Source organism: Prosopis cineraria, unplaced genomic scaffold (assembly GCF_029017545.1).
Source record: "Prosopis cineraria cultivar Desert tree isolate PC_DT_omini unplaced genomic scaffold, ASM2901754v1 PC851, whole genome shotgun sequence".
NCBI lineage: Eukaryota > Viridiplantae > Streptophyta > Magnoliopsida > Fabales > Fabaceae > Prosopis > Prosopis cineraria.
Genome location: NW_026556176.1, coordinates 9,394 through 20,513, shown reverse-complemented (window position 1 = coordinate 20,513; position 11,120 = coordinate 9,394). Strand labels below are relative to the sequence as shown.

At 30.7% G+C, this 11,120-nt stretch overlaps 1 protein-coding gene across 1 annotated transcript; it reads right to left on the bottom strand.

Moving 5' to 3' along the window:
• Nucleotides 1-6,648: 6,648 nt before the first annotated feature.
• On the bottom strand, nucleotides 6,649-10,717 carry LOC129298568 (uncharacterized). The gene is made up of 10 exons (XM_054936991.1): nucleotides 10,560-10,717; nucleotides 9,292-10,277; nucleotides 8,508-8,592; nucleotides 8,287-8,382; nucleotides 8,029-8,181; nucleotides 7,814-7,921; nucleotides 7,582-7,701; nucleotides 7,227-7,352; nucleotides 7,044-7,127; nucleotides 6,649-6,940 (listed from the first exon to the last, which is right to left on the bottom strand). Exons 2-10 carry the CDS (start codon nucleotides 10,254-10,256, stop codon nucleotides 6,815-6,817), a joined length of 1,863 nt encoding a protein of 620 aa, XP_054792966.1. The 5' UTR covers nucleotides 10,257-10,277; nucleotides 10,560-10,717; the 3' UTR covers nucleotides 6,649-6,814.
• Between the last annotated feature and the right edge of the window lie 403 nt (nucleotides 10,718-11,120).

Below are 11,120 nucleotides of genomic sequence, written 5' to 3'. Positions count from 1 at the left end.
ATCATATATTTAATAAATTCATTTGATCTCGAATTATGTTTACACGTTCGCCAAAAAAAAAAACGTTTATACAAGTAATTTTATTAAAATTTTCAAGTTTTAAAATTCATCATCGAATTTATATAGTTATATATAAAGTTGTTAAATTCATGAGTTTAAATAAACTCATATAACAAGGATATAAACTCAAATCTAAATTACCTCTATTAATAATTAGCTTTTAAATATATATGATTAAATAATTAAAATATAAAATATAACCGTAATTTAATTTAAATATAAATTATTGAAATTAAATTCATCTATATTCATAGATTACTATATCCAATAAGAAAATTTCAAAATAAAATAACTTATATTTGACACTCTCTCTATTAAAAAATGTAAGATATTTTGTAAAAAATTTAATATTAAAAAATATAAAATATTTTTAGCCTTTAGAGATATAATCATTATTTTTTTTTTAAAAGTGTCCATATTGATAATAATTTTATATTTATTGTAGATTATTTAATAGAAATAAATATAAAAAGATAAAATTAATTGAAAAATAAGTAACTACTTTATTGAAGGGTGAGATTTAATTAAAAATTACTTATATTTTTTAACGGATGGAGTGTTTTCTATTTCTTTTTTATTAATATTAATATTATTTTTTTAATTTTATTTTTTATTGAATTGAATCATACTGCTTTTATGAACTGAATTCTATATAATATATACATATTTCGCTTAACAAGTTTATAAATGAATTAGCATGATTTTATGAATTAAAAATATAAAAATTATAAATTTAAATAGTCAACTTGCAAGTTTAATTAAATTTTATCTTGTTTAAATTTATAAATAATTTAATATAATTTTATAAACTAAAAATGTAAAAAAGGATAAACTCATTAAATTAATTTGAGAGTTTAACAACAATCGTGATAACTGTTAGCCAAAAACAATCGATGTAGCTTAACATTGATTGGTTACAAAAATATAATTAGACCACGGAAGAGCCAGTTGTACTTGTACAGCTAATGCATACGTTATCCCTGCCTGCCCTCGTGTTTTACTGTTTTAGACAGCTCACATTTTATTTTACACAGCCAATTTGCTCTTGCTCATATTCTTTTTTTTTTTTTTAAATAATAAAAAATTACTACTTTCTCTAATTTTATGCAAAGGATCCTTTTAATCAATCATGTTACATGAATTAAGAAAAATAGTTAAATTAATTATTAGTGATAATAAACATGTCAATTATACTTCATCCGTTAATTAAGCTATAAAATTAGAGGAATCTTTGTTACCAAGTACACGCAATATTACATATTCTTTTGAATATTTAATTTAATGTGATGTTTATAAAAATACCCTCCATTATTCAACTGTCAATTTTTTTCATTCCTTCATATCCTCCGAATGCCCAAGCTACTTTGTAATAGTTATTAGGCGCAAAATAGGGAAGATAGTTTTTTCAAGCGCAAAATAATTTTTTTTAATACACGCTCCTAGCTTCATCCATTGCTTGAGATTTTCTTTGGACTACAACATGAAACATTGATAATTATTTTACGTTTTTCAAAAAAAATGTTAGGTGAAACTTTAATCTTTTTAAAAATTCATATCTTTTTAATTATATATACTATAATTAAATATCATATATATTGTCTTAATAATGACAATTGAATTTTGAATACAACATGTTTTCAAAAAATAACATTTCCTTTGTTTTAAATTATAAAACATTTTTAATGAAAATTTAGTATCTCAAAATATAAGATACTTTGATAAAAAAATAAAATTTTATTAATAATATTTTTTAATATTACCCTTCTCATATTTTCTATCTTTAATATTCTTTCATTGATAGAGCATTAAATGAAGGGTATTTTTAAAAAATTTATATTTTTATCTTGAAAATGTAAGGTTATAAAGTGCATTTAATGAGTTTTATTGGTATGTAAGATTTTATCTAAATGTGTCTTATAATTTGAGATACAGATGGTCATAAATAAAGTAGGTATATATTTAAAAAATAACTGTGAAAGTTATTTATTATATTATATTTTAAATTAAGTAAAACTTTTCAAAGATATCCTGTAATATGGTATGAAATGAGTAGTATTAGGCAACGGGAAGGGTCTATGTAATTCTTTCATGATTACCAATAAAGGTGTGTTTTGATTAATACATATTTGGATTTGGATTGGAATTGAAACTTGTATCAAATTCTTCATTTGGATTCATAAAAGTTCATAAATCTTGATTCGATCCAAATTCAAACCATGTTTCATTATCTTTATAACTCTCATATCTCACCAATTAAGAATAGAAATAAGCTCATCATTCTCAATTTCCTCCTTTTGTTTTGAAACTCCCCTTATCTATTTTTTTCTCTAAATTTTTTATATTATCCAAACAAAATATTTTAAATACCTGAATTTTAAATATGAAATTTTAAATTTTAAATTTTAAATTTAAATTTAAATCCGTTAATTCAAACACTATTTTAGTATATTTGATTATATAAGTATTAACTAATGGTTTGGCAATGGCGGAGCTAGGACTCAGGGCTAGGGAGTGCAGGATGATTTAATAAAATAATAATTTAATAATTAAAATTAGTGATTATGATAGGATTAAAATTGTAATAATATAAATAGATTGATCATCATTTTTGATTTTAAAAGATTATATTAAATAGTATATAATCTTTTATTGCAAACATACTCTTCATGTTTTATTTAAATTATTAAAATATTATATATTTAATGAGTTTTTGAATTTAAATATTTTTTTTTAATTCAGAATGCAAAATAACAAGAATAAGGACCGTAAAGTTGCAAAATTTTCTTACTAACTGATAATTTTTTCCAAAGTGACCTCAACATAACAGTGGATCCGCACTCGGCCTGGCCGAGAAAGAGAAAAGAGATGAGCAAAATCAATTAGTATTTTAATATAAAAATTAAAATGATAAAAAAGAAAGATGATATTTTTACAGACTTACACATAAGATGATATTTTTACGGGAGGGAGTATTGATAATGTGTTCATTTTTGAATTAACATGCATCAAGCAACTCTCACAACAATAGATTGCAAGAATGTGCGTTTACACTTTACAAGCACTATTTAAATTTATTTGTAGTGAATGATTGATATATAATATTCTAAAAACAGTGTTATTTTTTAAGAAAAAATCTAAAACTTTTGTAGTTTTGCTTAAATTGCCAACCCAAAAATGCAGCGGAGAGTGAGCGGAGACACGCTAGTTTATTAGCACAATGCCAAACAATCGTTGGTTTCTTTAGAGTGTGTGTGTATATATAAAGGCTGAAAAAAATTTGTGAGTCCACAATGACTATTAGTGTCCCTTTAAATTTCAGTTGTATATAATTTATTATAAAAATAATTAATTAATATGATTGATTTTAATTTTAATTATAATTAATTATGTTATAACGTAATTTATTTAGATATCTATTTTTTAAAATTAATTTTAACTATATAAATTATTATAAAAAGACATTACTTTTTAAAATTAAATTATTAATAAAACTGTATTTAATATTATTAAATTTATTAAACTTTATTTAAAAAGTAAAATATATTATTTAATAATAAAATTAAATCTATAAACAACTTTTCAAAATTTATTTTAAAATGTAATTCTGACTCAATAATTTTGATTTTAGTTGGTTGTTTAGATAATTTTTTTATACAATCGATTATTTAACTCAAAAATGAATTACACACTCAATCCAAACAGGCCATCAGTCTATCATCGCTATCGCCGCCGAAAACAGCCAAAAAAATTGGTTGCATGCAACACCAGCCCTCCAGTGGCGCACCGCCTAAAGCGGCCGGATGCCGGACCATCATTTTTTGGCGCCAGCGCCAGAGTCCCATAACAAAGAACGCTTCACGGAGGACCATCACAGCCAGCCTTAAGCCCTTATGACAATGAGTGCCTGACCGTGGCATGATGAAATGATTTTCGATAGAATAAAAATAAAAATAAAAATAATATTTAAAGATATGTTTAGCATATCAATAAAATTATAAAATAATTTTTATTTGATATATATAATTATAATAGCAAAATACAATACTACAATGATTTCGTTCTTATCAAATGGGGGAAAACTAACCTAACCACTATCATCCATCCTTAAGGGTGAAAATTAGTTAGGTTGACTTAAATTTTAATTAAATAAATTTAAATTTAAATAAAGTTTTTTTTATTATTTAAATTTGAGTCTATTTAAATCTTAAATTGGCCTAAAAACTCATTTAAAAACCTACTTAAAAACAAACTTTTTAAATGAGCTCACAATTTAATTTTAAACGTTTTAAATATATTTTAAAAATATTATAATATATAATATATAATTTGATTGATCAATTACTCTCTTCAATTTTATTTATAAATTATTTTTACTAATCTTATCAACATCAACATAATAAAAGTATAAAAAATAAAATTTAATAAAATTACAAACATAATTTTCAAAAAGTAACTACACTATATAATAATATTTTTCTACTTCTTTTTTTCTTACTTTTTAAAAATAATTTAGATATTTTATTTAAAATAAAATATTATTATCAATTAAATAACTTATAAAATGGACCACTTTACCCTTTTAAAAGGTGATTAATAAAGTGAATTGAGTGGAGTATAATATATAATAATTGAAAGAACTTATTAATTATAATATAATATAACAATAGCATAATAACATTAATATTAATATATAAGTTTAATATAATTAAAAATAAAAAAATATATTGATTAAAAATAAATGATGAAAATAATTTGTTTATGACTTATTAGGCATAGACCCTGAATATGTGGCTTGAGCTTGTTTAAGGAAGCAAGTTAGGTTAGATTTAAAATACGCCCGGAGATGGCGTAATCCCACCCCTGTCCATCATCATCGTGCAGAACAAAGCCCCCCGTAGCAAAACCAAGCTCATCTTCGAATCTGTCGATGGCAAGAGCAAACCCAACATCGCTCTCATGTCTGTCACAAGGGTCAGAGGGTGTTTCATCTTTCTCTAAGCCAATGTCGCAACCAGACTCTGTTGCTGTCTCATTGTCGCTTGCCTCGTCATGTCCGTCTCGGCGTCCCCAGTGTCCCAAATCAAGAATCAATCTCGCCGTCTCTTGTCGTTGCCGTCTCGCCTTGCCTCGCCGCCACTGGTAGATCTAGTTGGAGGGAGAAGACACTCCGCCGTAGCTGATTGTTGCTGGTTTGTTCAAATCACGTGCTTGTCATGGCTAGGTTCGATGGAGGGAGAAGACACTTGCAGTGGCTGGAATATCTGGTTGCGTCGCCCGTATTCGGAGTTGCAGTTCATCGTCAATGTGTTCAGGCCGTCGGTGTGTAGTTCATCGTCGATGGAGAAGGCGAAGAAGGTCAGATGGGGATGGAGATGGAGAGACGAAAGGAGGAGGGTATTTCCTGTCAGTGTACATTTTAAACAAAGATAATTTGAGCTTAAAAAAAAAAAAAACATTTCCAAGAAAATGTGCCCATTCCCATGGTCAGCTAATGGAGTGGTCATTGTCTCAAATGAGACAATGAATCATTCCATTGAAATGGCCACTCCTACTACCAAATGAGAAAATGAGGTATTTTCACTTTCTTTCTCATTCCATTTCAATCCATTCTACCATACCAAACATGGGTGAGAAAACTTTGAAAAGGAAAAATTATGGGAATTATGTGAGTCCAACCAGTCAACCACTACTCATTCTGATGAATTGTCTGTTTATGTTCTTTTTTCTAGGGCTCCGATCGAGTGGCCTGTTTAAACTTTTTTTTTGTTTTACTTTAAAAATAAAATATTTTTAGTTTTTAAATTAAATTTAGAAATTTAGACTTTAAAATATAAATTTATACTTTAAAATTATAATTTATATTACTTATTTTAATTTTTGAATATTATAACTTTTATTTTAAAAAAAGAATATATAATATTATAATGCAAAAATTAAATTTTTAAAAAATAAAAAAATAAAATGAAAAATAAAAAAAGGTTACAGGCCTGCCCGATAATAAGGGATGAATTTTAAAGAAATGATTAATTTTAAAGTAAACGGTTGAATCCAACCAAGTCCTATGGTGCTAGGTCATGAGCCACCTAACTGTTGTTAAGATGGCTAATAATCTAATAAGGGGATGAATCAGGTTTTAAAAAATCTTGCCTTCTAAAGAGGAAACCCAATGCTATTCTTGATAAAGCTGAAACTGAGGTGAATAGAGAAGGTAGAAGAGTGTAGAAGAATAAGTGCATATGATTAAACCTAATCACTTGATTTACATCTAATTCAAAACAACCTCATGAGATTTTCCATTAATACTAGTAATTTGATTTGGACACTAATGAGTCATAATACATTCCTTATAAAAAAAAAATTAGTTGGCTAAATCTTGCCCTCCAAAGGTAGAAGAAAATTTTGCACCCAGAAAATAATCCTACATCCATTACTAAAAACACACTTAGGAAGCGAAGTTGAGAATACATCACTTTCATAAAATCTCTAAATTATTTAAAAAATAATTTGTTTTTAAGTTTAAAAAAACGGCCCATTGCACTTAACAGGGGTATTGGTAGAAATTAATAAATTTTTTGACAATTTGATAAGTTATTCAACATTTTAATTTTTTTCTTTGACACAAAACATGTATCAATAGCCTCCAAAGTCATAACCACAAATTTGTCCATAAGGTGGGACCAAAAGGGGACAACATGAGTACATTGCAAACAAAAACCTAAAACCAGCATCACCATCACCATCACCATCACCATCATCATTTGAGGAGAGTCTTCACTATTGATTTGACATTGAGTTTCTTGAGGTCAGTGTAGGACTGACCGCAGCCCACAAACATGACCGGAGCTCCTGATATGTAAACCATTGAAAGTGCAGCTCCCACCTGCCAAATTCATTTACCAGTAAACCATAAACATCCATCATCAACACCAAATATTCTCCAGACAAAAGCTCTCATTCATACTTTGCAGTTTCAGAGAACATACCTTATCATCAATGGTGTCAAACTTTGTGAGCAAAATCCCATCTATTAATCTGGGATTAGCAGACGCCGATAGGTCAGCTAATTTCTGCAGCAAAATAGTTACTAGTTCAATAACAGTGACACAGGAAACAGAGAAACACAATGGGATTGCAGTTGGATGATATCAAAGTGTATAGAACTTAACCTGATTGAACTTTGAAAGCTGATCGACCGCGTCATTTCCAACCAGCGCTTCTCCAACAAATAAGACCAAGTCTGGATTGTTGAGATATATAAGCTTTGACAATGCTCTCATCAGTGGCTCGTTATCCTGAAAACCAGTAGCAACGCGGCAGCATTAAGATAACTTACTCTAAAAGGAAAGCCAGAGTTGTTAAAACCATCCCAAATGGGAATGATCCTCTTCACAGTACGAAGTACAAGAACAGAACTACATAAATTGAGAACTTAGAGCATTGAAAACAGTAACGGAAGTCACCTTGTATTTTGCACACGTGACTTAATGGGATATAATTCATGGAACTCAACTAGAATAGTACCTGCATACGCCCAGCGGTGTCAACAAGGACCACATCTGAACCATTGCGTGCAGCTTCTTGAATTGCTTCTTTTGCCACAATGGCAGGATCTTTCTCATAGCCCTTCTCAAATATAGGGATCTGAAAAGGGGAAACAGTGAAGCAATACTTTCTGTAACTTACTATGACATGATCTATGAAAATATGTGCAGCAAATATCTACAGATCTTTAAGGAGCATGATCAATATAAACCTGAAGTCTACGTGCATGAGTCCGCAGCTGCTCGACAGCACCAGAGCGAAAAGTGTCACAAGCAGCCATCATGACACTAATGTTATGCTGCAGGAGCCAGTAAGCAACCTATACAATAACACAGATAATAGACCATTTTCATCTGGTCAGCAAGCATATCCAACATAAGAAATCTCAATCAAAAAAAGAGGGGGGAAAGCATATCTTGTCCTCACCTTAGCTAGATTAGTAGATTTTCCAACTCCATTAACACCAACAAATACAACAACATATGGTTTCCTTTGCTCCTTGGCAGCATGCACATCCCTTAGTATGTCAATAGAGCGCTTAGGAGTTAAAATTCGAACAAGTGCTTCTTCCATTGCGGCCTGCATTGATTTTATGCTTTTAGTATGCCGGCCATAAAAAACAGAGACAGACACACACATAAATGAAAGCATCTAATGCAGATAGGTAAAAGGAGAGAAACAAACATGCACTGTTGAAGATATCCTTGTAAACGAAGCTAGCTTTTTGCCTTCAAGACTTGCTGCCACTGATTCACAGAGTTTCTCAGCTATCTCTTCAGCCTACAAGGGCACATCCACATATTGTAATCAATATTAGCTGACAGGTAGAATTCAAAAGGACCTGATAAATAACAAGTTACGTAAAACGGAAAAAAGAATTTAAACTGTTTAGCATAAACACATACCACATTCTTGGTCATAAGCCTATCCTTCAGAGCTTTCAAAGCTGGTTCCAGGTCTGACTTCTCCAAGTTAGCCTTCCCTGCAATACTGAGCACAATAATGTGCATGAATATTAACATTAATACTGTCAGTGACAGAAATAAAGAAGCATCTGAAATCTAAAATCAAAGTAAACCTATCACTTGGCAATCGATGATAGCATGTGCAGAGTTATTTGCATCTACATAACCAAGAATTTTTCATCACAATAACAAGTACCAGAAGGGAAAAGCAACATAACACCCCATGATTAAAAAAATGAGACACAAATAATCATGCCAAAGCAAGCAATTACAAGTCCGAGGATAAATATCTCTTGAACTCATTCCTTATTCATTCTCCATTAGTTCTCTGCTCAAACCCAAGCCCACTCTGCAAATTCCACATGAAAGTCCAAGAACATCTAATAATATCACAATTTGTACAAGCATGAGAAATTATCAATTTATCAAATTTGGTGATTCCAAGCATAAAAGCATCAATTCTGTACAACAAGCTTAACAAACCTCATCATTAACATCATTAATATCAGTACCAATATAAAATGTTAAATTTATAGCAAGCAGAGCCGCACTATCCCAAGCCATGAACAGTGATTTTCACGTATGAAATTCCATGTAATTCATGAAACCAACTAGTTTATGACATATTTGATGATATGGGGGTAAAGTGATATAAAATTAAAACAGAAAGGGCATCCAAACAACTTAACAACAATCTAAGAATCCGCAAGGTCAGCAATCTTACCTCTGGAACATGGATGAAAACCATCCCTTCTTTTTAGCATCAGGCTTGCTGTTCATCTCCACGTTATCATCTTCTTCCTCACTTTCGCTGCTAAGAACCTCTTCTTTATCCATCATACTTTCACCTTGGTCAGCAGCCACAACATCTATGTTACTTTCCCCATTCTCACCCACAGGATCTGTGAAGTCCAGTTTTGTTTCAGGAGGTGATTCGTCCCACACTCTATTTTTCTTCGTCGGTTTTTTCTTTGGCTCTACCTTGGAGGCTTTGGTAGCAGTATCTGTCTTCTTTCCTCCTTTCACTCTAAGCTTCTGAAGCCTATTTACATCAAAAGCTCCAACATTGGAACTTGCATTCTCTTTACCATTAATATTACTACCCAAATTTGATTCTTTAGCAGCAACACTACGGTCGTTGGAGTGCCCATTCTCCATCTTACGGCCTTTGATATTATCGCCATCTCCACCATCACTTTTCAAAGCACCTTCACTGGTTTTCTTATTTCCTCCCTCAGATCCATTCTTTTGTCCCTGACCTTGCTTCTTGCTGTAAACTAAAGCCCTACCAACCGGATTTGATTTCTTCAAATCCTCAGCCCGAGCCTCAGCCTCCATCTTCAGCTGTCTGAAAGTTTCATCAAAATCATTATACACTGTCCTTTTTGGATCATAAATCTCTGAAAATTCTCGCTTCACCATAGCCAGCAGATCATCCACATACAGCAGATTAAGGATCCGCTGATACAAAGCCACAAACACGAGTCCAAGCTCATTGTGGAAGGTCCATTTAAGGGTGTAAGAAGCACCTGGCGCGTCATAATTAAAAGAAGCAGCACCAGATCGTTCCTCCAAAAGACAAGATCGGATCAAGGTATCAATCGGTGATCCTTTAAGAGCATTTCCAAGCTCTTTACAAGTCCAGAGGATCAATCCTCCTCTTGTAAATATGAGCAACTGCTCTAACATCTCCGATCACCTTCAACTACCCTGAAAGGGAAAAAAATCCAGAAATTCACAGGTTACAAAACTGTAGAATCGGGGGGGGGGGGGGACATACTATTAATAGAATTCATTGACGTTAAACGGAATTAGATCAGGCTGAATCGCGAACAAGCAGAATTCGATTCAATCACAGTAAAAAAACAAAAATTTACAAGGAGGGGTTGGTTAAGGGAAATTAAAAAAAAAAAAAAAAAAAAATAGATTTTGAGATGCGTTGTTTCATGCAGAGAACAAGGAAGATCTAGGCAATCAAGGGGAGAAAGATACCTGCAATTTCTTCGAGCTCGGAGAAACCTGAGAAGACAAACGAAACGGGGAAAAAATCTTTGGGTTTTGGAAAAACAAAATCTAAAATGTTTATTGAAACTAACGGAGGAGGAGGAGAAAGAAATATGTAAAAATAAAAAATTGGGAATGAAAGTTGAGGAAAGTCGAGGCTTTTATAGGGCGTGTGATTTTAAGGGCGGCTTGCCGGTTTCTATCAGGCTTCTTCTCGAGGTAAATAATTGAGAGTTTTGAGGTTGCTATCCTTTGACTCTCCGCACGCTGCTTTGACCAGGTAATTTTTGGTTGAGCATCCTCTTTTTTTTTTTTCCCCCTCTTCTTTTCTCTTTATCGTTGTTGGTTCAAAATTTTAATGATTCTTTGATGAAAAAAACTAATGATTCTCATTTAATATTTTATTAAAGTATTATTATAATTTTACATAAAAAATATTTAAATGAATTCAAATTTTTAAATTTGATCTGAAACATTAGAAATTGGAATGAAGAAATTTAAAAAATACTACTTTATAATATGTTTTTATATTAGTCTACAATCAAATGA

Excerpts from the sequence above, each read along its gene's own strand:
- LOC129298568 (XM_054936991.1), bottom strand. The coding sequence starts at position 10,256 with ATGTTAGAGCAGTTGCTCATATTTACAAGAGGAGGATTGATCCTCTGG. Across the intron at positions 7,922-8,028 it reads AATCTACTAATCTAGCTAAG|GTTGCTTACTGGCTCCTGCA; the intron begins GTGAGGACAAGA and ends GTTATTGTATAG. Across the intron at positions 7,128-7,226 it reads AGCTTTCAAAGTTCAATCAG|AAATTAGCTGACCTATCGGC; the intron begins GTTAAGTTCTAT and ends ATTTTGCTGCAG.